General features: G+C 41.4%; 5 protein-coding genes across 7 annotated transcripts; 1 reads left to right on the top strand and 4 right to left on the bottom strand.

The window, feature by feature from the left end:
* Positions 1-1,446: 1,446 nt before the first annotated feature.
* RB195_021940 (uncharacterized protein) lies at positions 1,447-3,943 on the bottom strand (the record flags this gene model as incomplete). The annotated part of the gene is made up of 2 exons (XM_064208889.1): positions 1,447-2,319; positions 3,860-3,943. The coding sequence occupies 2 exons, from the start codon at positions 3,941-3,943 to the stop codon at positions 1,447-1,449; spliced, it is 957 nt and encodes a 318-aa protein (XP_064064770.1).
* RB195_021939 (uncharacterized protein) lies at positions 1,447-5,780 on the bottom strand (the record flags this gene model as incomplete). The annotated part of the gene is made up of 3 exons (XM_064208888.1): positions 1,447-2,354; positions 3,860-3,958; positions 5,669-5,780. The coding sequence occupies 3 exons, from the start codon at positions 5,778-5,780 to the stop codon at positions 1,447-1,449; spliced, it is 1,119 nt and encodes a 372-aa protein (XP_064064769.1).
* Positions 5,781-7,099: 1,319 nt separating this feature from the next.
* On the top strand, positions 7,100-27,784 carry RB195_021936 (uncharacterized protein; the record flags this gene model as incomplete). Of its 3 annotated transcripts, XM_064208883.1 has the most annotated exons (13): positions 7,100-7,213; positions 14,682-14,783; positions 14,834-14,917; positions 14,981-15,088; positions 15,207-15,388; positions 17,209-17,264; positions 17,375-17,472; positions 18,816-19,900; positions 19,951-20,269; positions 23,905-24,000; positions 24,340-24,477; positions 27,551-27,634; positions 27,710-27,784. In XM_064208883.1, the coding sequence occupies 13 exons, from the start codon at positions 7,100-7,102 to the stop codon at positions 27,782-27,784; spliced, it is 2,541 nt and encodes an 846-aa protein (XP_064064764.1). The 3 variants fall into 3 exon arrangements, with proteins under 3 accessions (XP_064064764.1, XP_064064767.1, XP_064064765.1); XM_064208885.1 differs by lacking the exons at positions 7,100-7,213; positions 23,905-24,000; positions 24,340-24,477; positions 27,551-27,634; positions 27,710-27,784 and having other exon boundaries at positions 14,706-14,783; positions 19,951-20,308; XM_064208884.1 differs by lacking the exons at positions 7,100-7,213; positions 14,682-14,783; positions 14,834-14,917; ... (4 more) ...; positions 18,816-19,900; positions 19,951-20,269 and having other exon boundaries at positions 23,941-24,000.
* Positions 8,773-9,965, bottom strand: RB195_021938 (uncharacterized protein; the record flags this gene model as incomplete). The annotated part of the gene is made up of 4 exons (XM_064208887.1): positions 8,773-9,178; positions 9,244-9,330; positions 9,408-9,751; positions 9,834-9,965. The coding sequence occupies 4 exons, from the start codon at positions 9,963-9,965 to the stop codon at positions 8,773-8,775; spliced, it is 969 nt and encodes a 322-aa protein (XP_064064768.1).
* Positions 22,851-23,242, bottom strand: RB195_021937 (uncharacterized protein; the record flags this gene model as incomplete). Its single annotated transcript, XM_064208886.1, has 2 exons — positions 22,851-23,077; positions 23,209-23,242. The coding sequence occupies 2 exons, from the start codon at positions 23,240-23,242 to the stop codon at positions 22,851-22,853; spliced, it is 261 nt and encodes an 86-aa protein (XP_064064766.1).
* Positions 27,785-27,822: the final 38 nt, after the last annotated feature.

Below are 27,822 nucleotides of genomic sequence, written 5' to 3'. Positions count from 1 at the left end.
TCCACGATGCTGCTAACATCATGGAACGACTGCTTACGAACGGCTGCTCAAATACAATACATAGTAACCAACGGTTTACGCGATCTGACGTAGGACGTTACTTTTATCACTATGATAGTGATATTCACGTCATTCCATCTTCGCTAATAGTTGAGACCGGAGGAAACTCATACTTTGAATAATGTTTTAAAATTGTGGAGATTTGAGATAAACATAGATGTTAAATCAGTTCTCCAAATATAAAATTGACGCGTTCAGGGAAAAACCATGAAATATTCCATCTATGCTTCAATTTTCGGGTAACAAAATTGAAGAAAGCGTTGATTGAAAAAATTCTCATTTTAAAAAATGTCACCACTGTTATTTCTTATAGATCGGTGAAGGCGAACGAAGCGAACACCAAAAAAAGAAAGCCTGAAGCTCGGCTTTAGCCGGACGTTCAGACTGGTGATAAATAATTGAGCATCGGACCAAGATCTCTGTCTCGTTACTGAAGGCTACAAGTTGTTTCTGCAGGCTCATTGTTCTACTTTTACGGACCTAATGCAGGTTTATTCGGTTTTCCGTAATTTTGGTGATGCTTTTGGAAGCCGTATCTAGCCTACTGACTATGAACTCAAGTTTTGATCACGCCTTCCTCTTTTCACATTGCTTAATTCCCGCAATATTCTATTTTTGGTACCAATTCTCTGATATCTGATTTATTTTTTTTTTCAAAATCGTTTGTTTTTGTTTCATCATTCGTGCATTCGTCAGTGATTGCATATCTCCAAATAGATTGAGAGGGAATAGATAAATTCAGTCGATGCGTTGCTTGCAAGAAAGAACCGGTTCTTTCTGGATTGGGTCTGAAAATTCTGAGATTAGTAGAATTTTTTCTAAAGGTTGTGATATTTATTAATATATACCTGCGCTAAAATCTTCAAACGGTCGTGACTTTCCTTCGCGCTATCCTAGTACGATGAGATTTTATTTCAACTGAGAGGCAGTGTATTGCTCGCTTCCTGAACTAGTAGTGTATTGTAGCTCGGTGCACTGATGTGCAACAGCAGCATGATGTAGTGGAGGATCTGAATGATGGTGTGTTTCGATACCATTTCTCTGATTGCGGTATTCAATTGAGGACTTTGGCGAATGTCTGGGTGCCGACCAGCAGCTCTATGCACAGCGTTTCTAGGTAGTCCGCGAGTGAATGTCTAGGTAGGTTTTCCTTTTCTTAGAGCATCGGAACCAGTTGTTTGACGCTAGCGTGCATAGTGATCTCCTCGTTCAATACCTCTTTGATCTCGGTATTAGAAGAAAATTACTTGCAGATAGCATCCATCCATTTGTGTAGCAATGGCGGCACGACAGAGACGCGGCACTTTTATATATTGGGGTGTTCGGAAAGTATCTGCCGAAATACGGCAAAATTTCAAAACAACACAACTTTTTAACAACATTTTATTATTTGACGAAATAATCTCCATCGACATCGACAACCTTCTGCCAATGTTTCACAAGATCACGGATTCCTTTGGCGTAGAACTCCGGCGACTTGGAGGCAAAGAAAGCCCGAGGGTCATTTTCGAGGTGATCACGATCATCGTAGCGCTTCTCTTCCAGGTGATGCTGAAGCGATCGGAAGAGGCGGTAGTCGCTTGGGTCCAGATCTGGGCTGTACGATGGGTGCGGCAGAGCTTCCCATCCGAGCTCCAGAATTTTCTGGGAAGTCTTCTTCGCGACGTGAGGGCGCGCGGTATCATGCAGCAGGCGAACGTTGTCGAGCTTCGGGTGCTCCTTGCAGATCTTGTCGGCCAGTCTTTGTAGTTGAGCGCAGTAGACCCCGGCAGTAGCTGTCGTGTTGTCCGGCAGTAGTTCGAAGCGGTATATTCCATGAACTCTCAACCAGACGCTCAGCATGACCTTCTTCTCACGGATTTCACCTTTCACGAAAGGATCCGGCATTTCATCGCCAGCGCACCACGCACGTTTGTGCGCGTGGTTGACGTAGAGGACCAATTTTTCACCTTCAGTGACAATGGTGTGCAGCCAGTCGAATCTGCGGCTTCTGGAGAGCAGCTGAGTGCAGATGTCCAGGCGTCTTTGGCGGTTGCCGTCGCTCAATGCATGTGGGAGCCAATGTCCGAGCTTTCTCACCGTTCCGAGAGAGCGCAGTCCATTGCTCACGGTGGACAGCGAACAGCCAAGATTGGCAGCAAAATACCGCACACCTTCATATAGATGCTCCGGAAGATTCTTCCGTACGTCGAACGATATTGCAGTCGGTCGACCAGAGCGAGGCTCATCTTCGGGTTTCTTGTTTCCGGCTTTGAAGCGCTGGAACCAGGCGCGCACAAATCGCTCAGAAGGGGCTTCAGTGATGAATACTTGACTTAAGTTTTGATGAGTTTCAGCAGCGGGGTGGCCAGATTCGAACTCGTAAAGGAGTACGTGTCGAATATGCGTGGAATATTCGGCAATTATAGGATGAAATAGGCAAGGAAGAGGGAGCCAGGTATGTTATGTGTATACAAGCGGTGGTGTCCTTATATAATAATATAATATATATATAATAATCCTTATATAATTTAAAACGGGAACTTTTAGAACATCTCAAAAATTCTGCGCTACCGCGAAATTTTCGGCAGATACTTTCCGAACACCTTAATACTTTTGGCTAGGCAGCTTCCGGGAGCCCCTAACTTTTACCTCAGCTGCCGGGAAAAAAGGCGTGTTCTAGATCTCAAGCGTTAATTTTTTTTTTTGCAAAATGAAAATACAAGAAAATAAGTTCTAGTAGTTCAAGAACTCACGGATTTTCCTTTATCCAGATTACCCAACGACGAAAGTGCACAGCACCGGTTAACTTGAAAGAATTTGAAAGAATCTATGGAGCAACGATTGTTTTGGAAAATCTATCCGTATTAATTCATCACATTATTGTGTTAAAGAGGTGTTTAGCTTTGTTATATTGAAGTTCTTGATAAATACTACATCTAATATTGATTGATTGGTGGATACTGTGTTTTTTCGAGCGTTTTTCAACGTTTCAAAATAATGACATCACTGACGGGCGTGTGCGATATTATTGAACAAATGAAGCAGGGGAGCAATAACATATGAGGGAAGGATGAGATCACGTGGCTCAGGCGTGCACAACTGCTTGAACACGGGGACACGAACGTTTTTGCTTTCAAAAGGAATTGAGTCTGTGTTCTCCTAACTTCAATGCTGATTTGCTTTCCAGGAGAAAGTAAGGTACTCTAGTTATAAGCTCTAAGATTAGTGCGTGTGTGATGATTTCATTAGAATATGGAAGTAGTGAGTGAAATAAGATCATGAGAGAGTGGAAAACAAATAGGGCCTATAAATCAAGTTTAAATTGAGATTTAGTAAGGACCTTAGCAAAAGCACTTGATTTTGTCGATCTCCACGCTTGATTCATGTTCGAGAAATTTATTCATCTTGTAGTTTTCGAGAGGTTCTTTTTGCGAGTCTTTTTTTGCGAGTGTAGTAATCGCAAGTAGGGTAGTTGTCTCATAACTATGTGTCTAAATGATTCACTCGTGTGAAGAGCGCTTAGTGGTTTTATTTCATATAATACCTCTACAAAACATTGCCCACAGATATTAAGCGGCTGTATATTTCTTTTCTGGATAGAATGAAAGATTGCTTCGCTCATTTGAAAATTCTTTCTGTTGTGTTGGGAAATGCCCGCGAAATGTTTTTTTTTAGTTCTTTGGGTTCAGTTGATTGAACTATTCAGGAGCCAGAAGTTATGAGCTGACAAGTTGAAAAGCTAAAGGACACATTTTTTATTTGAGTTTAATCAAGAAGTAGAAGCAGCAGAGGGAAGGTTCTTATACATCCGGAGCACCTGAAGCATATTGCTCCAATACTTCGCGTTGATCGCTTTTCGATCGTTCCTGGGTAATTTGCACAGAATTTCTTTGAGCAACATCCTCAATCTCCAAAGCTGGACAGACAGTTTTTTAAGTTAATGTTTTTCAATTAAGTTGATTTTTCTTCCCACAGCGGTGGTGTGAAAAAGTAGATTATAGAAGGAGCGGGGACATTTCTGAATTCTTTTTTTTGAAAGGTGGAAAACTAAATTCTGAAGAATTCTTTTGGAAAAAAAACAGCGAGGATTGAAAATCAGCGTACTATGAAATTGACGGTGCCTTTGAGAGAATGGATAGGTGTAGAGCTGAAGCTCACGGATATGAGTGCGACCACACTCAACTGGTAATACGGAGAAATACTTGTGAAACAGCTTTTGTTGCACCCGTATCCACAACTATGCAATTTATTACGGATAACAAACGGTGCCTATCTGCAACGCGTCTACGTCTAAAGTTGGGGAGCTCATGCTGCTTGTTCGGGTTACATTAGTTTGATTGCTGATGTTGGACGACGATGGAATTCCCGCTTTCTGTAGCGGAGTAAGTTATGTCGTAGGGGATAGTGGTACAACCTCCTCACGTTATTTTTAGTGGGCTAGTGGATAAGGATGCAGCATGTTCACCTTGCAGTCAGAGCTACCCCTAACTATTCAATGAAAGATCTCAACAGAGTCAATATAAGTCGTTGGCTGTGCAGAAGAATACTCGTTAGAAAAGTACAGGTGGAAGCAATTTCTTGAAAGATGATATGAGGTTTTCCATGGCTTTCTATTTTGTTTCAAAATCCAAACTTGACTGACTTCTGCAGCGACTGAATAGATCATTTGCTAACTATCGACTTTATTTTTGGAATGATTGAGAGCTCAGCTTAGGTAAAATTATGTAACTCTACCAACTGCACATTCTCTGCAACTAATGATCATACGCTAAACTTTCTGATGACAAGCATCTATCAGCTGTCTTTGTGGTAAATAACAATGTGCTTTGAGACTTACCAGCTTAATTGTTGGTAGATGTCACAGCTTCAAGAAAATAATGTATAAAATTTTGTATAAAAGTGTAGATAAATGTATAAAAGTCTCCTTTTCGTTGCTCTCATCTACGCAATGCATACCATCAGAATATTTTTTGCTTGTAGGGAAACAAAAAAAAAACTCATGGAAACATATGACAACAGCAAATCACTGAAACAGTGGACAAACTCAACTTTCTTCACGTTTCCCACTAATTCATCATGTTTTTCGTGTTTTTGAATGGTAAATTTGTTATGTTTGTTGCTCACTGATTGTGAAAAACACAAGCGGATGCATGCTTCTTCTCAGCTGAGTTTGTTGTCAGAAGTTGTCATGTTCGTCAAGAAATGCGGAATGTTTCTCTCCAAAAAATCAATAATACTAGAGTTTTATCCCAACCTTTCTATCCCGTTTCCATTCCGCACAAATTGTAAGGTTAAAGCCATAGAACTTCTTTTTGGGAGGAGAGGAGAGGTGGGGGAGGGATAAATTGTAGATTCTACATCAGTTGCAAAGAACAAGCAAGCTTTTCCCCAGTGACACCGTTAAGAGATATGTTGACGCTTTAGAATATCTTCAAATGACTGCTTCCGTTTGGTTTTTAACTCCTTCCCGTCTTCCATTTCCCCTACTCAAAATTTATTGACTGGAAAGCACGAAGACGTTGCTGACATACAAAATCCTCGTTTTCTTCCTTCTTAAGAGAGTCAGATAACTTCGAGTTCATTCGTTATTTTTCCTTTCGAAAGCCATCTCATAATTGATATTCACCCAACAAATTCCGCTGGGATTGCGCAGAGCTTGCTTTTCCAGAGACTCTCAGTAGCACAATTATTCGCATCTCGAAACGCTGAGCCAATTCTGTTTTTCTTTTCACTTTCATTGTCGTGATAATAACTGAAACGTTTTTTTAATGCTTCCTTCAACATTTTTTCAAAGAATTAGTTTCGATATTTTTCGTCGTGGACTAAGTGATTGACTGAACTGACACAAAAGAGGCTAATCAACATTTTAAATTCGTCTCAAGTTGTCTCCCTTAGTTTGCACAGAAAATTTTATCTCAAAGGAACAAAAGTGAATCCTTTACAATTGACTTTTATACGTATAGTAATAGTATTGCAGTTGTTTTTCTAATTCATATTTTGCACTGCTTTTCGTCTCACCTTTGAAATTCATACACATCACTTTTTATTTTTATTTAGTTTCCATTGTCGGAAAGATATTCGCCGTTGTTTATCGCATAATTGCTACGTCAATGCTAGCTGTCTTGATTCATGTTCGCAATCTTAGCTAAAACACCACCGCAACATGTGGATTCGACGCCTTTTTCTCTTCGGGGTGACGTCAAATCCCACCACCACATCCACAATCAACCTCCCTTCGTTTGAAGATTGAAGATGAAAGTTCTGCTTGCTTGCCGTATGAGAGGGCGCTGCACTTCTTTTTCGAATGAAGACCGCTGTACCTCTTTTTTCGATCATCGATTAGAACTAAAACTCAAATCATTCGCACTTCTGCTCTGAAAATCTTCGGATGAAGGAAACATGAGTGTGCCCCTAAAACTGAAGAATGTACGCTTGTTGAAATGAAATGTAACTTTCTTAATTGTAACGTAATTGATATGTGTATTTAATAAGTGAATTTATACCTGCAATTTCGAATATGCGGTTGCAACACTTCAACAAACACTTGCGAGCACTTCTTACAAATCTTATTTCCATTTTGTGCACTTTTCGAACAACTCAACATTCTTGCAGTTGCTGGAATTCGTTACTGCTCACGTCCCACTTTTCATTGACTTTCAATCCGATTTCGTCTCTACAGTTATTTTTTCCTTCATTATTGCTCTTACTGTGTTGTTAAATATCGAAGCAAATTCAGGCATACATTCGTTCCTGTGCAAAACCTTTTTGAGAAAAGGTTGCAACAATTCATCTCTAGTTTCCACGAAGTATTCGATTCGCTACTCATCAGTCTATCAGTCAATCGGCAGAGTAAGAGGGATCTTTAATTGCATTACCTCTGTTCAAATAACGTGGGGGCGCGTCCCAAGCGGATTGATCAACGCCAGTCACACACACGTTTATTTATATATACAAAGAAAACTCATGTTCGGAGGCGAAAGTGCATCACCTACAGCTTCTATTTATTTTCAGAGAATTTCACACATATTGCTGCATATCGAACAATTTCTTATAAGTCATGTCTACGAAACCGCCAGGAAAAAACTCTGCAAAAAATGTCACGTGTGTCAAGGTGAAACCAGGTTATTCCAACTCCAACAAAGATATTGAAATTCGCTATATTGACACTAAGGTAAGTTTTTTTTCTGTTAGAGTACTCCTCTGATAATGCTTGCTGTTTCAATTTGCAGCTAACAAATACTTTCTCCCCACTGAAAAACTATTCTTATCCAAATTCGCCAATCAAAGGATGCGGAAAATAACGGTTTCCGTAGACAGTCGCCAGAATAGACGGATCTTTCTAATCTTCAGAGAAATCACATTGAAGGAAAAAAGAAAAAAAAAACAGAAACATGTAAAACATCTCTTTCCACATAAAAAGTCGTACTCAAACAGTTTTTCACGGACATCGACTCCTTGCGTAGATTAAAGGCAGCTTATCACAAAATTGCTCCTCCTTCACAAGACGGATCACATCCGAATAGCCACAAAGGCTACGTGGCGCGTCCCCAGGTGCCGGATAGAATGCTGACCGCATATATGGTACGGCAGCGTCAAGAAGGACAGGATTGTAAAAGACATCCAACCCGCGAGAATAGAAAAGGACTAGAATGGCGATTTCTACGTACACCTATATTGAAGACGGCCACTGAAGATTTGAGGATGCCATCTAAGAATATTAAATATTAAGACGTCATCGGCCTGATCATGATAAGACGACGCCACCCAGTGATTCTCCTCTTGACGTGGGAGTCACCTTGGGGATGGCACCATATCAAAATTGACTAGATCATAGTCAGAAAAGGTTTTGAATGACGGATGTCGCTGTTGTACCAATGTTTTGTACGAGATCAGACCATCGCCTCCCTCAAGGAGGATCTTCCTTCAAAGAAGAGAATGCGGCAACGTTTAGAAAGCGAAGTTACAGGACCATCAACGACAGGGCCCTCTTCGATTTGCTAGTCACAACAACATCGGATGTTAATATGATTGACCTCTAGAACATCTTCACGAATGCAAGAGGGGAGCGAGGAGTTTTAAAATCACAGCCATCTATGCTTTGCTTTCGATATATATATATATATATATATTCCGCTGGATCGCGAAGACGGGACATTCCTCTTAAATCGGAGCTACGAAGACCGGCTAAGTGTTGTGTGCGCCGGTTAGACTTCAAAAGACATCTCTCAACGGCTCTGGGGGTAGCAAGAAGCTTTCTTGACGTGGCAGCTGTGTCTGCCCACATCTCCGCTGCGTAAAAGAGCGCTGGAAGAACTGTCGAGTCGAACAGACGGGCACGAAGATCTTGATCCGTCAGTTGGTCCCCAGCTCCGCGAAACGAAGACTCGAGAGAAATCTTTCGTCAACACGTATGTCCCTTTCTTCCCAGGGTATTGATTTCATTATTCATTGCAATGCAGCCGTGAACAGCTTCGGCGATATATTGTCGCCTTGTCATAGCCCCTTTTCAATGGGTACGGTGAGGGGGCGGTGGAAAAGCTGTATCTTAGTGGTGCATTGATCGTAGCAATTGGCTAATGTCGTCACATACGAGACGTTCACACCTTGATCGACCAGCGCTTACAGTATTGCATTCGTTTCTATGCTATCGAAGGTTTTCCTACGGTCGACGAAGGTTAGAACAAGGGGCAGGCGGTATTCCCGGCAAACCTCTATGACCTTCGACACTGTCTAGATGTGGTCCAAGCAGCCGAACTCCTGACGGAATCCAGATCGTTCTTGAGGCTGGGCTTCATCCAGTGTCCTGGATATGCGCATGAGGATGATCTCGGTGAAAACTTTGTATAACACGCTCAGCAAGCATATCGGACGGTAGTTCCGAAGGTCCTCTCGGTCATCTTTCTTATGGATAAGAACTATTCGTGAGGTTTTCCACTGGTCTGGGATACTTTCTTTTTGAAGGTAGGATGTCATGTGCGCTGCTAAGATCACATGACGTGGATGGCCACCAGCCCGAAGAAAGTCTGCTGATGTAAAATCAGGTCTGGGGGCTGTGCCAGGTTTCATGCTCTTGATAGCGACTCGTACTTCCGAAGGGAGAATCTGTGGTGGGGCTTCACCAGTGGGGATGATCAGGCTTGATACAGGAGTTAATGAACGGAAAAGGTTTGAGTAGAACCTCTCCGTAATTATTTCCATCACCGTCTTCGCTCAGCAGGGCTGCTATCGGAATATTGTAGTCGCGGAGGTCTCTGCGGCACATCTATAGTCTCGTTCTCCTTTGTGTTGCTTCGATAATCTTCTTGTGCCTATATTTCGAAATATCCTCCTGCAACGCTTTTCTGCAGCTAGTGTTTGCTACTAACCGCTCAATGTGCGATGTATTTGGATCTAGCCTCCAAGTCCTTCTTCGTTCCAAAAATTCCTTGGTGGTCTTCGAAATTCGATCCAAGTTTGTCGTGCGCGGCTTCGAGGTACGTTCAGCACAGGCTCGTAATCCTCCGAGCAGAATCTCGTAGTCTACGTTTAGGTCCTCCTCGATGTGCCAGTCACCTTGGGGCAAGGAATCCTCTAATAGGCAGTCGTAGACGACTTCTTTTCTCCTTCGTTGCCGATAGCAGATGTTCTTTTCCGTTGTGTGGCTAAGTCGTATTTTCGCACGAAGGAGACGATGATCAGAACCAATACAAAAGGATGGTACTACTGAGACCTCAAGTAGACACCACCTCCGGTTGGTGAGTATGTGGTCGAGCTCCGCACGAGTCGCGCCATTGGGCTATTCCCATGACCACCGACGATGATCTTTCTTCATGAGAAGAGAGTTCCCATGATGGAGGCGACAACAGCCCGGCGAGACGATTGCCATTTTTATTTCGGTTCCCTAGTCCAAATCTTCCGATCTTGTCTTCCTCTTTTGTAGCCATTTCTAGTTCTGCGTTGAAGACTCCGACAACGAATTTGTAGAAGGACTTCTCTGCGGACTACTTCCTCCAGCTCCTCGTAAAACGCGTCCAAATCGGATTTATCAGCTGCTGATATTGGCAAGTAGCAGTTGATGATAGTGATGCGCTTTTGACGCAGAGGGCGGTGGCTAAGATTGGCTAGACGAGGTGACAGAATCTCGTGAGAATCGACAAGATGGACGACAGATGGGTGCACAACAAAACCAACATCGCCTACACTTCGCAACGGAACCTTCTCTGACGCGTGTACCGTCGTTCATCTGTCGTACGTCGCTCCTTCTGCACTTGGTCTCCTGCAGAGCAATCACGTGAAATTTGATACGCTCTGCAGCTCCGAGAAGGGCATGCAGGTCAACGTCTGTGGACACTGTTCTCGCGTAGTAAGTGCACAGGCTGAGACAGCTTCCATGGCAAGTCGTGCGTGCGTCGCCTTGTACTAGAATCAAAGACATTCTGAGCAATCTGATATTTGACCGCCTCTCACCGGTCGCCAAGGCCCAGTGTGCAGTCTACTGAGGTAGTGAATATGTTGGAATGACAAACATATTTTTCCCCAAACTAAGCAGCCGTGCCACGGCGAGCTTAGCTTTCACCACAGGTCGTCGCCCAACCTATACGGATCACGTAGCCACTTTGCGACATTTTGCCAAGACGGTAGTGAATCTTAGCAGTGGTCTACTCTTAGCTAGGCTTCTGGTTCCGAGAAGTCGGAATTTCGGATGTGTCGAAATCCTCAGCTTGGGAGACCCTGCCGGAGGACGAACCTCCGCTGTGCATTGCAGTTCGACGCCTAGAGTCGTCTCCACGCCATTATGAGGCGGTAAACCGTTGTGGAGGGAACTAATGTTAGTCGATAAAAAAATGGTGATTGATGAAAAGTGTGAAAAAAAATCGGTATGTAGTTGAATCTGGACAAGACCATGTCCAGATTGCCCGGAATGCTCCAGCTATGTATACCTAGGCTGGGAAATAAACATGAGGGATGACCAAAGAGTTGAGCAGAAAGAAACGAGCGGATTGGGAATAAAATAAGAGCATAGAGGATGTAGTAAAAAAGTACGAGGACATTTGGATCCGTGCTCATCCATTCAACTCCACCCTTTTTCCATTTCCGACCTACGATTCGGAAACCTAGGCGTTGCGCAAGTAAAGGAGGAAGGCGATGAGCGTCATTGAACGCGCAATCGTAAGAGTATCCCGTTTCACGTAAGTGGTGGACGGGATTCGATGTTCAGTCTTACGTCACGATCGGAGATCAGAGACACTGCCGCATATCCTTTAATAAAAAGTGATCACGAAGTAGACGGTTTGGTAACAAGGGAGGTAAAGTGAGGTAAACCGCACACGTTATGTGCCGACACGATGGTCAGCGATCTTCATGAATTCCTTCAATAAAAAGTGGTGCTCTTCGAGTACCTCAGAAAGAGAAGGCGCTGGACAATCTCGGTCCAGGGTCTTAACAAATAAAAGTATTACTAGCGCCGCTAAAGCAAATAAGAACGGAAGCATGTGTGATACAGATGATCACGAAGTAGACGGTTTGGTATCTTTCCTCATAAGGATAGCGGTGAGGGTATTATTCAGACCATAAGGGTGATCACGATCAATTCCGTTCAATAATCACCCAGTTGAAAAAAAAACATGGTGAACTGCGTTGGTGGCATACGTGCTCCTATAACGCGACTTGTTGCTCGATAAAACCGGTCAATCCGACGTTCAACGTCCGCAACCCAACTAGTACTATTTAAACAAGCAACCGAGGTCGTTCCACCTGCACGATCATTAACGGGCTGCGAACTCCCATTATTTTATCAGTTGTAATAAAGTGCATCGGTGACGCTGGTGCAACCAAGTCTGCTTCGGAGGCCTTCTTCTAGACTACTACGGGAAATTGAACATGATGGCACTTGTATTCGAGGACTACATCTAAACACTATGTAGTTGCCTAGAGATCGCAACATCTGCAATTTCGTGACAAGTTCCTTTTAAGTCTATCATTAAACATAAATGTTACAAGACCAAGGCGCAATAAAACTCAGAAACCTTGTTCCGGGAGGAAGAACAATTGATTTTGTGCATTTACTTTGAGAGTCTATGGTTTGTTTTTTGCTGGTGAACACAGGTGTATAAGAGATATTTCCGGTTCGCTCTGCGCAGTAACAATGTTTTTCTTTTTCAGCAAGCTTTTCGTTCTCCAGATTTCGAGATTTTTGCAAACTCAGTTTTTTCTTGCTTAATCGTTGCCTTAGCCTTTAGTTGCACATTTTTATACGGACTTTCGTTAACAATGGGTATCAGTTAATCTTATGTATGATGTGTAGCCAAAGTTGTTCCGGATGTTCTTTTGGCGGCTTGCCAAATACATAGAGACTGAGAACGATGTTACTGGTAGTGTTCTTTACAGTTGTTGCTAGCGCGAGCGTCGAAGGCGAGCTTATCCGTCGCTCCAGCACTCCCCGCCAGTTTTGATTTGTATGATCTACTCGTCTAAAGTAACTTCTTCATTCTCACGACGTTGAGAAGGGTTTCTGCTCCTGTGATAACTCTGTGCCGAAAAACATGACAGGTTGGACGATGGTTCTGGGTACCTTTAAGACTGTCGGTCATTTTCTTGTCGCAAGCGCTCCAGTTCTCGATCGCCTTTTCAGCAAGACAACAATGAAACAAGTCTCACACAGACATCCGAGGCTCCTATCGGGTACATTCACGGAGCTTAGGCCCTTGAAGGTGCCCATCTTGATGGGATCAGTTCTGTCCACTCCAATGGTTATGTAATCATCATTTCCAACATTCCGTCCCGAGATTTCTATGCTTTCACTTGTCGTTATGTAAGCTATCCCAAAATTTACGCAAGATTTCAGTTGAATGGAAAACAGTTTGTTCTTCTTTTGTGTATTTTACTGGAACATAAAATAAACAGGATAAGGTTATGAATGGAACAGCATCCACAACGTGTCACTCCTTGATGCGGATTTTGGGCTGGAGGCGTCACCGAACCACCCTTTTTTGATAATGAGGCTGGTCAGGTAATCCCGCAAAAGTCATGATACAGAGCCAGCTCGTTGGTCATGGCTATACACTCTTCCTTTCTATTCACTTTTGGAATTTTAGCGTTTTTCTGAAAAACCTCCAAAGTTCTGCGAGCCACAAGGGTTCGCATGATAGAGTCGAGGCAGCCATGCAGAAAGGAGCATTTTCATGACATTGTCAGCGATGAGCTACGAGCGGGGTCGTTGCGTTCAAATCTTTCATCCCATCTAAATGTTCTTTAATACAAACACAAAGAGGTCGCCCTGTTTCGGCAATATATTGCTCGCCACATGTTTTGTACGATATTAAAGGCAGCATACAACGAATCTGGGGTTGTACGGATTTCAGGTGGGGTATCCGTATACGGGGTCTTAGATTATGGAGACGAAAATCAATTCGGAGTGCCCGATAGGCAGTAAGGGACGCTATGCGTGCAGAGATGGCGTGCTGCAATAGAAGGCATCGTACAAAACAGACATTCAGGAGCCGGCTGCTTGCAGTGATTCAGGGAGAGATGAGCGGAACTACCCCCCATAATCTACGACCCCGTATACGCATACTCCACCTGAAAACCGCACCATCTCCGATGCACGATAAACTACACGAGAAACCATGCAGTAGCCTGCCGTACCGAATGGGCATATTAAGGAGTTTGGAGTTAGGCAAATGCGATCGTACATTCTGCTTCGGATTAGCTGCTTCTTGAGATTTGAGGTAGGTACTTCCACAGCTGTCACTTGGTCATCGAGGCCACACCTAACCAGACTGGCCCAGATCGCCTTACTCAGGTCGTCGGTTATGAAAGGTAACCAGAAATTGATCCTTTTCGAGTCATCCACTCTGGCATGACGGCAATAAAACTTGGCCTCTGCGGTGCATTAACAATGTAATCATTAGAAGTTGCTATCCGCTGTGGCTAGGTGAACCGAATTGATCCGCTCCTGGACATCAAATATCACCCTTATGGCTGTCCTAAAGATGTTCCCAATGACTGACTTCTTGGTTTTTCAAAGATGAGCGGAAAGAAGTGGACTAATATGTTTTTACTACTGGGTTTTCAAAACCATCATATCTTCCACTCACCGTTGGACCACTGTATTTCCGCGTTGTGGAAGGACAGCCACTTTTCTTTGTGCTTTTTCCGTGTGAACCGTATGTAAATGGATTGGAATTTCAAAAGTAAAACATGAACAAAAGCAGTACAACTAATATCAACTTAAGAACCACACAGATACAATATAGATCTCTATAGCAAAAGCAAATACAGCGAACATAGCAAAAATACGGAAAAAGAAACTTGAAAGACGAAAAAATCAGAGAGAAAAGCAAAAAGAATGAAAATAACCAAAAAATTGCGGCCAGTTCCGGACGACGTCACTTGGCAAAATTTGGCAAACCGCCAACAAGACCGCTCGCAGGTCGTCTGCGAGCGGTCTGGTTGGAAGTTTGCCAAATTCAAGACTGCGTTGCTCCAGTGCGACCGCTCGTGCAACTGCACTGTGCTTCATGTCTTTTTGACCAAGCTACAAATATTTTTGATAATACTTTAATCATTATTATAGAAAAACAAGTATGTTTATTATGCATGTTTTGTGTTTAAGTATGTTTAATCTTAAATAGCAGAAGGATATATTCCACAATACTTAGGTAATTGGATCAGGAAGTTTTGGAATGGTTTACTCAGCGAAGTTGTATGATTCCAATGAAAATGTTGCCATTAAAAAAGTCTACCAGGATAAGAGATTTAAGGTATGTTAAACTGTCTGTGCGCTCAGTTACATCACTGATGTTGGTTTCAGAATAGAGAATTACAAATAATGCGACGACTTGAACATCCTAATATTGTACGGTTGATGTACTATTACTACTCTGCAGATAACACTGTTCGTGATTATTACGCATATTCCCGTAAACTAAGCGATGGTGATCAAAACTCCTTGTTTCAGAATGAGGAATATTTGTATTTGGTACTGGAATTTTTTCCAAAAACTCTTCATCAAATCATAAAAAGCTATGCACAAACTGGACATGTTCTGGATTTATTCACTATTAAGGTTTGTTCTCGAATGACAATTCTCACATGAAATAAGCATATAGGATTCATATATCGATGCCATGTAATCCGTTAGAGGATACTAACAAATTGAGAGTAAGTCTTCCGCATTTTTTTAGCTGTACATGTTCCAACTATTCCGTGGATTAGCTTTCATGGGTAGTTTAAATATTTGCCATCGTGATGTCAAACCGCACAATCTACTTGTGAATCCGGAACGGGGAACTCTTCGCATTTGTGACTTTGGCTCTGCAAAGGTGATAAATAGCGAAGACACCAATGTCTCGTACATTTGTTCAAGGTACTTGTTTTCAAGTTTTCTAACATGCGAGTACATTTTATTTCTGAGAACTTACTGAACGGTTTTTTTTTCAAACACATTAATTTTCTACAATTATATTTTCGTTTAACCGAAGAAAAATTATTCCGGTAAAGGTGCAAAATGCCCGAATGAATGAAAAATAGAAAACAGGGTCAATTTTTAATGCCTACGTATGACGTCTTGTTGCATAACGGAGAGTTGACTATGCAAGCATTCAAAAATGCGTGTTTAGCTTTTTTCTATATTGGAGAGACGCTTCAGATTTCTGAAAGAAGGGAAAGGAGTCGGAAGCAATACAAAAAAGAAGAGACTAGTTGGGACTGTTACCGACTACTGCTGGTTACCATGACCACACCTTTTTCGACACAAAATTCATAAATATAAGTGATAAATTAATTAAAATATCTTAAGTAGTAGAAATACATTAAGTGATGTTTTAGATTTTTATCCTTTTCCTTTTACTAATTTTGCAATCGAAAGCAATTTTGTAATCGTATATGACGATATTTCTCACTGAATAGTATAACACTGAAGCTTTTATTTGGTTTTTTCTCCTTTGAGAAATAGAAGAAAAAAGTTTTATTCAACCGTTAGCTACCGTTCTAGTGCGTGTTAGTTAGTGTATAGCTTTCCCCTCTTTCCCAAGTTTTCTTTACTTCCATTCCTTCCTCCTCGTTCGTGAAACTGCTGTACATCTAATATCCTTACATATTCCTTCTCATAATGCAGCATATTTTTTCGACTTTTCGTTTCTGTTCACCTTTCGCATTACAACCGAAGAAAAGAAACCACAAGTTTTGCATAGTAATTCCTGCTGCACTTTCTAATTGTTTTTTTCTTTAGTTTTCGCACCACGTCGAAATCGTGATACCCTACATTTGAGTATTGTTTGAGTTCCCAAGAACTTCGCAGTAAGCATCCCTGCATACCGTTGATTAGAAGTCACCTAATAATGTCCTACTGGCATCCACTATTGTTGCGTCGTTTGCAAGAAGAAAATTGCAACTATTCGACATATTCGACATTCGAATAGATAGAGCTAAGTGTATAGCTCACGAATGTGAGTGTCATCACGCTCTATCCCGCGATGGCAACCCACAGCGTGTCTTCGATTGCGCAGGTTCGGAGGTTTCTGAGCACTTTTGTGAGTTATATTAATTGGATTGCGAGCGTTGGATGATGATGAAATTGCTCTCGTTTTATCGCGCAACAGGTTGCACCGTAGGACGGACATGTGCAACCAAGGCTGTTTCTCACTCCTTTTTCTGGATTATCAGGCATAATTGGATTGACGTAATCAGTCCCATATTCATGGAATTTACCCCTATCCTTATCTGTTCCTGGAGAGATCCCAACAGCGACAGTGAAACAGTTTGTCGCTGATGATTGCCGCATTTCGTACTGGTGGTGTAGACGGATCTACATGATCCGAAGTTTGGCGTATTTGCGTAAGTGGCTGTGCTGGAAGGCACTGTGGAGCTAACGGTTACGATAGATATGCAACATTTGCTTGCTTTTTAGTCCACGTGGAGATAACAATGGTCCGCAATCGCTGCACCACTCCGTCTCTAGCGCAGCCAATTACGCAGCTGCACCAGGTCTCACGTCGTATTGTGATATTAGTTGATACAGATAGCTGCAAGAAATTGTATAATACGGCTTCCTTCATCATAATCATAATCTAGCTACATTTTTTTATGGGTAGTTAAAAAATACAGCCTGTGTCCTGAAGTAATTCAATTAAGCTCAGTATCAGTATCACAACCATTCGTTTTATTCTTAAAACCTACTTCTTATAGGTACTATCGCGCACCCGAACTTATATTTGGAGCAGTTTCGTACACTACAAAAATAGGTTGGTGAGACTCTCAAATTCATCTTGCGTATTTTCATGCCACAATGTGCATCTCTTACCTCCAAGCAGCTAAAATATACGGAAATAAAATCATTTTTTCTCACTTATAGATGTATGGTCCGCAGGAACAGTAATGGCGGAGCTACTTCTCGGAAAACCACTTTTCCCTGGAGACTCAGCCGTTGATCAATTAGTTGAAATCATGAAGGTGTCTTCATTTTTACCATTTATTGTTTAAATTTACTCATAAAAATGTTCGTTTTGCGAATAGAAAGGCAGCCGAATGAAGCGAGTATGTAGTTTATCTTATAAAAAATCACCAGAAAATTATCGAAATCTGCTAGCAATCTTAAAGAGAAAGCAAAACGAAATTTACTAGAATTTCAAGATTTTCCAAAATTAGAAAACTTCTCCCAATGGCTATTAAAGTTCATGTTCCACAGATTGATAAAGCTAGAGAATTTTTGTACGAATGTTCCCCATATTTTTTTTTTATTTTGGGGAGTGTCACTAAAACAATAACGTCAGGAGTTTGACTAAGCACGTTTCCATATGTAATACTGTTCTCATTTCTTCATTATTTAACACGAAGATCTAAATGCGACAACATACACTGAAGGATCTGCATTTCTGGGGCTGCAGATAAGATCAAAAGGGCCTGAATTAAATTTTCTACGTATATATAGAGGGCGAAGTCTCTGGCGTATTAATCCACTTGGGATATGCCAACGAGTTCTTACTGCAATTCGTAATTGTTGAGATTTTTTTTGGAACGCGTATTGGCCTGTACAATGACTTTAGGGATCCAGCTGATGACCAAGTCCGTGTTTTAATCCTCCCAGACAAATCTGGTTCCAATTTATCGACCCCGCAGGGATGAAAGGTTTGGTTGGTGCTAGGGCGATTTCGAACCATCGACAGTTTGGGTACAGTGGCCTCCTGCCGATTGCGTTACACTCGCCAAATAACGCATACGTATGTATATATCATGATCAAGCTATATAATAACAGGCTTAGTCTAGCACGTGTGTATGTGTGTATGTGTATATGTGTATATGTGCGTATGTATGTGTATACTATATCGGTATCGAAGGAGTGTTTGACGCTAAAGTTTGAATATTTTCCAAATGTAGAATTGACGCGATTAGAAAGAAAACTGTGAAATCTTACGTCTTTATTTATGACAAATAAAAAAGTAAGGAAGCGTTGTTAGAAATATACAAATCTAATTTCACAGAAAATGCCACTACTATTACTTTTCGTTGATCAGTGAAGGCTGCGAATCGAACACCGCGTGAAGTGAAAGTCTGGAGTCCGGTACGTTCAGACTGATATATATATATATATATATATATATATATATATATATATATATATATATAGAGAGAGAGAGACCAGTCTGAGTTGCTTGTTTTTTGTTTGTTGTTTGCTTGCAGTTTGCTAAACGCTATCAGGAGTTCGAGTGTACGCATTGGGAACGTACGATCTATATAACCTGCACAGTTATATGCGAAAGCTTCCCATACATTGCAAAGAGGTGCTGTCGTCCAGCACACCGCCAAAGCCCATAACCTGAAAGGTCAACTGCCTGAAGGGAGCAAGGAATCTTTAGCAACAACCATTCGTTTCGTCACGCTGAACTACCGAACACTATCGAGTGAACTCGAGCAAGCCGCTCTATCCAGAATTCTGCGATATCTCTGTGTGCCTCTTGCTGCACTGCAGGAAACACGCATGAGAGATCGGGCCGTCGTGAGCATCGAAAATTACACCATATACTGCCGCGATGCTGATGAGAACAAAGTAGGTGGCTGCGCGATAGCTGTGAGGAACGATTACTACAACCTGGTGAATGAATTTGGCTCAATGTCGTCTAGATGCGTCTTCGTACGACTGCGGGGTCGCAGAGGACGTGAACTCTGGATCGTAAGTGCTCAAGCACCTACGGAAACCGCTGAGGACAACAGTAAGGACGCCTTCTGTGATGAACTCAATGTGTTGATGCCTAAAATACTAAGCCAGCACATTGTCGGAATCGACGCAAATACGAAGATGGGACTCGAACATCAATCCGATGTGCTAAGAAAATGGTATTATCCAGCGGAGCGCACGTCGGACAACGGTGACCGTCTGGACGACCTGTACGAAAAGACGGGCCTTATCATCGCTTCTACGTTTAAGAGGAATCATCGACGCCATCAGCTCACGTGGCAGAGGTCAACCCTTTTAAAGCCTGAAGAGCGGAAGATGAAGACTCTTAAGCTTCAGCTCGACTACGTTCTGGCGAGGAACATCCCTCAGTTAGATATCCGAAAATCTAGAGCTGTATGGGACGTCGCGTTCGACTCTGACCACCGTCCAGTTCTTCTCAGCTTCAAGATACGGTTCCACAAGAGAAATCGAGGAGTTCCTCTTCAACCGAAAATCGACATGGCAGGTCTGAAAGACGAAGAGTGCAGAACGAAATTCTGCCAGTGTGTGTCTCTTCATGCTGAAGTACGGACCAGAAAGAAACTTAGCGATGCGGATCATTTCACAAAGTGCATCCAAGAAGCTGCAAGGGAAACGTTCCCGGTTCTATTGCCGTGGAGAAGTTTGCCTTTGCATCTGCTGAAACAAAATCCACGTACAATTCTGTATGTGTCGCGCACAGTGCTAGTGACTTCAACCAGGAAAAGCGTCTTAGAAGGAAGCTGCGTCGTCAACTGCAACAAGACCGTGATAACGAGTGGACGTCAAGAGCGATGGAATTTGAGAAGGCGTGGGAGGACAGGAACCCGCGGAAAGCATATACTCTACTAAAACAGTATAGCGGCAAAATGAAAAGATGTTCTCCTGTCCTCAACACTGCCAGTGAAGCTGTCGGTGAAGCAACCCTTCCAATCTGGAGGGAACACTTCAAGACCTTGCTGAACCGACTAGCACCGTCAGCTTTTGAAGTCGAACACGTTCATAGACCGATGTATGCGGTTAACGAGGAGCCACCGATCGAGTCGGAGGTCCTGGTCTGTATTGAAAAAATGAAGGATGGAAAATCTGGTTGAGACGATGGGATTAGCGCAGAAATGCTAGAATATCTTCCTCCGTCTGGGATTCGTGAGATGACAAAGATCATCTGTTCAATATGGATACACGAAAGGATTCCTGATTTGTGGAGACACGCTATCATAATTCCCCTCCACAAGAAGTTTTCCGTCACGAACCCTAATAATTATCAAGGAATCTCTTTGTAGCGTGTTGTGTACATGGTATTGGAGCGCATTATCCTGGATCGACTCATCAAACATCGCAAAGAAACAACGCGCGACGAGTAAGCTGGCTTTCGTCCTGGCCGATCTACGAATGACCAGATGTTCATCGTCAAGAGAGTGATCGAAATCTGGCAGCGGTATTCGAAGCCAATGCAACTAGCGTTTCTGGACTTTGAAGCCGCGTTCGACTCTCCTCACCGAGGCCGTCTTCTCAACGCGCTCCGATGCAGTACCAGGAAAGTTCGTTCGCTTGTTTGATGACATGAATCAAAGAACAACTGCTGCAGTTCGAACACCAGCCGGATGTACAACACCGTTTGAAATGGTAACTGGAGTAAGACAAGGGGCAGTGGCAGGACCTTTCCTGTTCAATTTCGCCATCGACGACATTATGCGAAGAACAGTAACTAATTAACTCCTTAACGAAATGCCTGTGGTCGGCCCCCATCACTAGCGAAGTCAAGCTGCGAGTCTACCTATCCGCAATTCGCCCCTTCATGATGTACGGATCGGAGACTTGGGCAGCACCATCAACGGTTATGGAGAGGCTTGATTGAGCGAAAGCTGCTTAGACAGCTACTTGGCTATTTTTGGCCTAGGGAATACCAAAATGAAGATCTTTACGCAGAAATTGATGTGGTATACCGGCGGATGACACGGAAGATACCAACATCTTGCACCGCCATCGAAAGTGGCTAAAGTAAATCGTCTTCGCTACTTTGGTCATTTATTAAAGAGACCGTCAGATCGCCTTGTTCAACGAGTTCTGAGGAGTTTGCCGGGTTCGAGCTGAAAGAAACCACCTGGCCGAAAACTGAAGTTCTGGACTGAGGTGGTGAAAGAGGACTTGAGGACTGGCAGTTGGACTGGATTGGCAGTTTAGGCGAGACGTAAGATTTCGCAGAATATGGAATGGCGATGAATGGATTGATTCTGTGCAAGCTCTCGCAGAAGATCGAGAAAGTTGGGCAGAGCTGTGTTTAAGGACGGCACACCTCGGCGAAGATGCGGGTAATCGCATCAGGCGATGACATCAGCCCGCCGATTAAGTAAGTAAGTCACCACTCTGAGTCCGTTCTGCTAAAGCCAGACTTCAGTCTTCCTGTGTTGTTCGCTTCGCTCCCCTTTCAATGAAAATTAATAGTAGTGTATTATTCTCTGAAATTACATTAGTGTTAATCTAAAAACGCTTTCTTCCTCTTTTTTATTATAAATAAAGGCGAAAGATTTATTAGTTTTCTTTCTAAACGCGTCATTTCTACACTTGGAGAATATTCAAACTTCAGCTTCAAACACTCCTTCGATGTCAGTATAATGTAGAAATAATTTGAAACTATAACTCTAAGTATGGGTTTTTCTCGTGTTTTTCCCTAACAGTTACCAAAGAATGATGATTTAACATGAAATGACAAGGACGACATCATTGTACTGATAAAAGATAATGCTCCACGTCAGATCATATGAACAGCTTGCTACCACTTAATTACCCGCCTGCATGCGTGTTTCCACTTTTTGAGGAAGTGACTTTACCATTATGGGGGAAACGTGCAAAGAAGTAGACGCGCGGAGATGTCGTAGAGGTGAAACGCAACACGGTCAGTCGCCAAGGATATGAAACAGTTGCAAAGTCACATTTACCTTTTGCAACATCCACACGAAGTTACTGCGTGACACTACTGCACCAAAGAACATCAATTTCACACTAATGGACCGGCCGCACCGGCTTTTATAGCTATCTGACGCCGGCGCACCAACTCGACGCCTTGGGATTCGCCGCACCTCCTTTTATAGCTACATAGCTGTAAACGTCATGAAATGGGGTGCGATTTACGTTTACGCGAAATAGTGTCTTTACGAGCGAGACTTCGGCCCAGCTCAACTGAGTTTCACGTTGAACCGTGTTATTTTATTTGTAAATTTAGGCTAATGCAGTACCTTGACGCAAAGCCAATATCTAGAGTATTTCTACACTTGCAGCAACAGAAAAAAAATCAGGAACTGAATGTCAACACACTGTTCACGAAAACCCGTAGAGTCACTATTTTTGTAGAATGAAATGGCACATTTACCTTTTGCGAGTTGACAAATATACCAGACAATAATATCATCCGAATAGTCTCTACGATATGGTTTGATTCATTAAAGATATTGCTAACAATTGACACTTTGACTGACGACAATGTTACTACCTGCAATATGGCATACCGCTGCCTCGACAACCGTGTTGGGTCGCCCTTTTGTCCTAGTGCGGTTGTCAACGAAACGAGAACTATAACCGAGACTCTATGTATATTACAAGATTAAATCTTTTAGAAAATTATTGGTTATTGTCATATTAATGTAATAATAATAATAATAATAATAATAATAATAATAATAATAATAATAATAATAATAATAATAATAATAATAGTAATAATAATAATAATAATAATAATAATAATAATAATAATAATAGTAATAATAATAATAATAATAATAATAATAATAATAATAATAATAATAATAATAATAATAATAATAATAATCTCTTACTTATAAGTAACAAGTCTGAACGTCCGGCTAAAGCCGGATTTCAGACTTTCTGTGGTGTTTGATTCGCTCACCTTCACTGATCAACGGAAATTAATATTAGTGATGTTTTCTGTGAAATTGGACTTGTGTAGCCTTCTTTCTAAGAACGTCAGTTCTACATTTGGAGAACATTCGAACTCCAGCTTCAAACATTCCTTACCAATATATTATAGAAAAAATTTAAAAGTATCACTCGAAATATGGGTTTTCCTCCTGTTTTTCCCAAACAGTTATCAAAGAATGATGTTTTGGCATAAAATGACGTGAACCATCCTACTGATAAAGATAACGTTCCACGTCACATCGCATAAACATCTTGCAACTATTTAAGCAGCCGTTTGCTTGCGCGTCTCCACTTTCTGAGAACCGCATGCTACTAACTTAAGCGAACGAAGAAGGAAATAGACATGCGGAGGAGTCATAAAGGTGAAAAGCAAAGCGCCCAGTGGCCACGGCTATGAAGCGACTGCAACCATTTATCTCTTGCGACATGCACACCAAGTTATTGCGCACCATTTCGATGCCGCGGGAGCCGTCGCACCCCTCTCTCTCCTTTTTCGAATTTCGTGATATATATATATATATATATATGCATCTGTCACGTGTGTGTATGTGCATATATATATATATATATATATATATATATATATATATATGCACATACACACACGTGACAGAATAAGCCCGTTATTATATGTCATGATAGTAATATAATAAAATTATTCAAATAATTTACATAATTAATCAATTGCTCCATTTATTTATATTAAAATCTCAACAATGGATGTAATAACGTCATGTTTGGATTTTTTCAGGTTCTTGGTTCTCCTTCTAAGGAGGAAATTTTCGCAATGAATCAGAATTACAAGGAGTTCAAATTTCCTAACGTTAAACCTATACCGTGGGAAAGAGTGAGCTTTTCTTTTCTAAGATATATTTTTTTGTATAGTTGTAGGTCGCTGAATGTCTTCTATCGGATAAATGCAACTGGGGCAAGAGCAGATAGAGGAGGGTGGGTGTGGATCATACAGAGGAATAGCACGGGCCATGGTATCTCAGCACGTACAGCCGTCTAAACATTTTTGGCAGCGACCACACATAGAGTAACCGGAATAATCTAGAATACACACGCCTCATTTAACAATATATGTACTGAAATGTCAGTTTTTCAAAGTTACGCTAACTAAAGTAAGAGTTCTCCTAAAGCTTACTTATTTAGTACGTTTGTGAAATGATTGTTTGGATTTCAGCTGTTCAAGGGGAAGAGTCTCCACAAAGCTGTAAGCCTCTTAAATACTGTACTTCGTTATGATCCTTCCGCACGTAGTTATGCAATCGAAGCATTAGCACATCCTTTTTTTGATGAATTGCGGGATCCCGATCTTGAGGTAAGGTTTTAAACGACATATAAAACGTTCTGAGCGTTTTTGCTAGATGTCTTTAGTGAGCCATAACTGACGATGTAAACATCACATCGGGTCATACTATACGACGATTTCAAGGTGACATTACGCTTCAAAAAAGTTTTTTTTGTTAGTCTTGTGTTTGATAGAGCCAGTCGTATGCTGCAACTTTCCAAAATGGAAGTAAAAAAAGAGAAGATTTGATACCTTTCGAATACCGCTACGACTAAGGTGAAAAAGTGGAGCAAGTGGCCAAAAAAAAACTTGTACTGTTTATGGATCTGAAACAGTATACAATGCAACAAGAAACGGTGGCTTCAAGGATTCCATTCCGGTATTATGGACGTCAAGGATGAAGCACGCTCTCATAAGCCAGCCTTAGAATATGTCGATAAAATCTTGACAATCGTCAAGTCGAACCGCATTTGAGCACATATCCTATTGCTTAGGAACTGAAGATTAGCCGGAAAACCATTTTGGAATCATTTGTTTAAGGCTGATCTCAAGAAGAAACTCGAAGCTTGAAGATAACGCACACATCTTTAACGTCGCGTAAGAAGCTCCGAGAGCTTGGATGGGTGGTTCTACCGCACCCGTCATGTAGTCTAGACCTGGCAACAACCGGCTATCACCTTTTCAAGCATTTCTAAAATTTTGTTGATGGTACAAAACTGGCGTCAAGAGAGGCTTCTGAAAATGAGGTGGTCACGTTTTTTGCAAGACGAGGAACCCTTCAATTGCGGAATTACGAAATTGTCATCAAAATGAACAAAAGTTATCGAACAAAAAGGTGCATATTTATCTTAATCGATTAGTCCTAACAGTGCTTATTTCGTCGTCGAAGTAAAGGGAATAAAAGAACGCTCAGAACTTTTACTTCAGTTAACATACGGGAAAATTACGAGAATTTTAGGAAAAAAGAGTTCTCTTACATACATACCTGTAAATGGAAGCATATTCCTGCGATCACATTTCCTGCAAATTAAAACACACCACGAAATTCACGATATTGAAATCGCGTCATGAAAAGACAGGGTTAAAAGTATAGATTCCGTGTGTGAGCGCCGTCAGTTCCGTTTAATTGCCCAGAAAAATGGCTGCCTTGTCGATCGAGTTTTCTAGCAAGGGACCTAACAACGTTCCACGTACGCGAGCTCAACATCATCAGTCCCGTGGTGTGCTGCGTTTAATGGTTCCAAAAGGTACAAGGTCTTTGGGATGGTCAAAATAAATACTTGAGGACACTTGTTGCGTCCATATGAGCAGTTCTGTGTGATTATACTTCAAAAAATCGATGTTGCTACATAAACCAGCTCTAGATGGGTGAATTACGTTTACATGCGAGAGCTGCCCTCTGCTATGAAAAGTGTGCTTGGAGTCGAAAAGGGGAAGCAGCTGCGCTTACTTTCCTCAAAATTGAAGATGTTTTATCAAATTCAAGAGCAACATTTTTAGCTCTTCCTATTGGCTTTCCTACAAACTCATTTTGGAAAACCTTCAATAACGATTTAATCGTAGGGACTGGATTTGGGAGATGTTTGTAGGTTGTGTTCTAATCACAAGTTAGATGAGAAGAACGCAAACTGAAGACTCATTGTTTTCTCCTTTCAAACCGAATAAAACCGGTAGTGAACTAGATCCAGACGAATTCGATTTTTCAAATGAACTCATTTTTCTCAGCATCATATACGTTAAATTTGTGGTTACGGTTTGTTTTCAAGACTGTTCAGAAGTTCATAAGCAATGGGTAATACTGTAATGGGTACGTCCCCAGTTTAACAGATGCTTCAGAACTTGATGTGTGATGATTACCTAGGTAACGGACAAGTGGAACAGACCCTCCAGGTTTGTGCTATCAAGAAAATCCTGCTAAAATGAAAACATTAAAATTCTATGGAGCCTCTGTTTTTATCTACATTTAATGCTTGGTGATGAAACGATTTTAGGACAATTGAGCGCTTTAAATCCTCAAACCCTAGCCTCAACCTTGATTTTTAAACTGCTCAACTTGGTACGGCTAAAAATTTTGAGCTCAACACTTATTTCAACACACTTCAGAAAGCTCAACACTTCAGAATTATTTTTAATTACATAATTGCTACAGTACTACTATACCTTGCCCATTACATCCTCAAAAGGTCTAGTTTAGGTACCTTTATTCAATTGTTCTGCTCTATTGTTTTCATACACGAACTGATTTTTCATGTTCTGAGCACCACCACAACTACTTCTTAACTGTTACGAGTAACCTTTGGTGCATAGATAAGGATTTTATCGCTGAGAAATCCTTTGAAAGGTTCTACAGCGGTACCTCCTTTGTCTACATGTTTATTCCTACATATGTTTATTCGTTTCGTAAATTCTTTCCAAGAAGAAACACAAAGGTAAAATACGTGTACTCGGTACCACGAGAAAATGAACGGAGAAATTTTTGACGTTTAGTTGAGTGCAATAGTAGAGAGGACCTGAAAAATAACTTGGAAATATCAGAACAAAATAGCGAACACCTCCAACAAACCCAGAAATCAAATAATTCGAGAGCACCTCAGTGATTAGATTACGTGGCGAAACAATTCCTCACACCTGTACAAATGAAGAAATGAAGAGAAGTGAAGGGACGTTCGTCACCCTTGCGAGTACAAAGTCTTCCTTCGACAAGGGTGTAGAAAGTTGTTTGTCAGGTCACTCCATTGCTCCTGATCCGTCTGGGTCCAGTACTGAAAATTCCCCTAAACGCTTCAGTTTGGATGGTTGACAAAAATTGTAATAATTACATTTTGCAACAGGTTTCTTTTGCAAGAATAAAAGGAGGTTTTTATCATCTTCCAATGTTCCTATCAAAAACCGATCTTAAATCAAATAACTTGTTCTTAATAAATTTAAGGTTAACTTGATTGAGGACGGTATCATAAGAGAGATGATAGATGCGTACTTTGTTGGTGATTCACTGGATTCTACAAGTAATTAGAAATTCAAAAAAAAAAGAGGTTTTACCATCCAAAAGAACAAAGTTGTTCTAATTTCTTTGTACGTTTACAAACTAACAAAGTGCATGAAGGAAATGCCGAATGGTAAACTAATGCCCCGTCTATTTGACTGGCTTGAAAGAGAAGTGAATATTCGTCCTGATCTCAATAGAAAGGTACGTATGTTTGCATACATACAAGGATCCTTTTTTTTGTATTTCCATTTATGAGCCTACACTTGTTTTACCCAGATCTTTCCCCGACGTAAATCCGAATCGAGCAGTGAGGATATGAAGATACAAAAGGACAACGAAGGATCTTCATGAGATCGCGTAATGACTCATACATTTCATCCTTTTCAGGA

This window comes from Necator americanus, chromosome X (assembly GCF_031761385.1).
Source record: "Necator americanus strain Aroian chromosome X, whole genome shotgun sequence".
In the NCBI taxonomy this organism is placed as follows: domain Eukaryota; kingdom Metazoa; phylum Nematoda; class Chromadorea; order Rhabditida; family Ancylostomatidae; genus Necator; species Necator americanus.
This window is presented reverse-complemented; position numbering and strand designations above follow the sequence as displayed.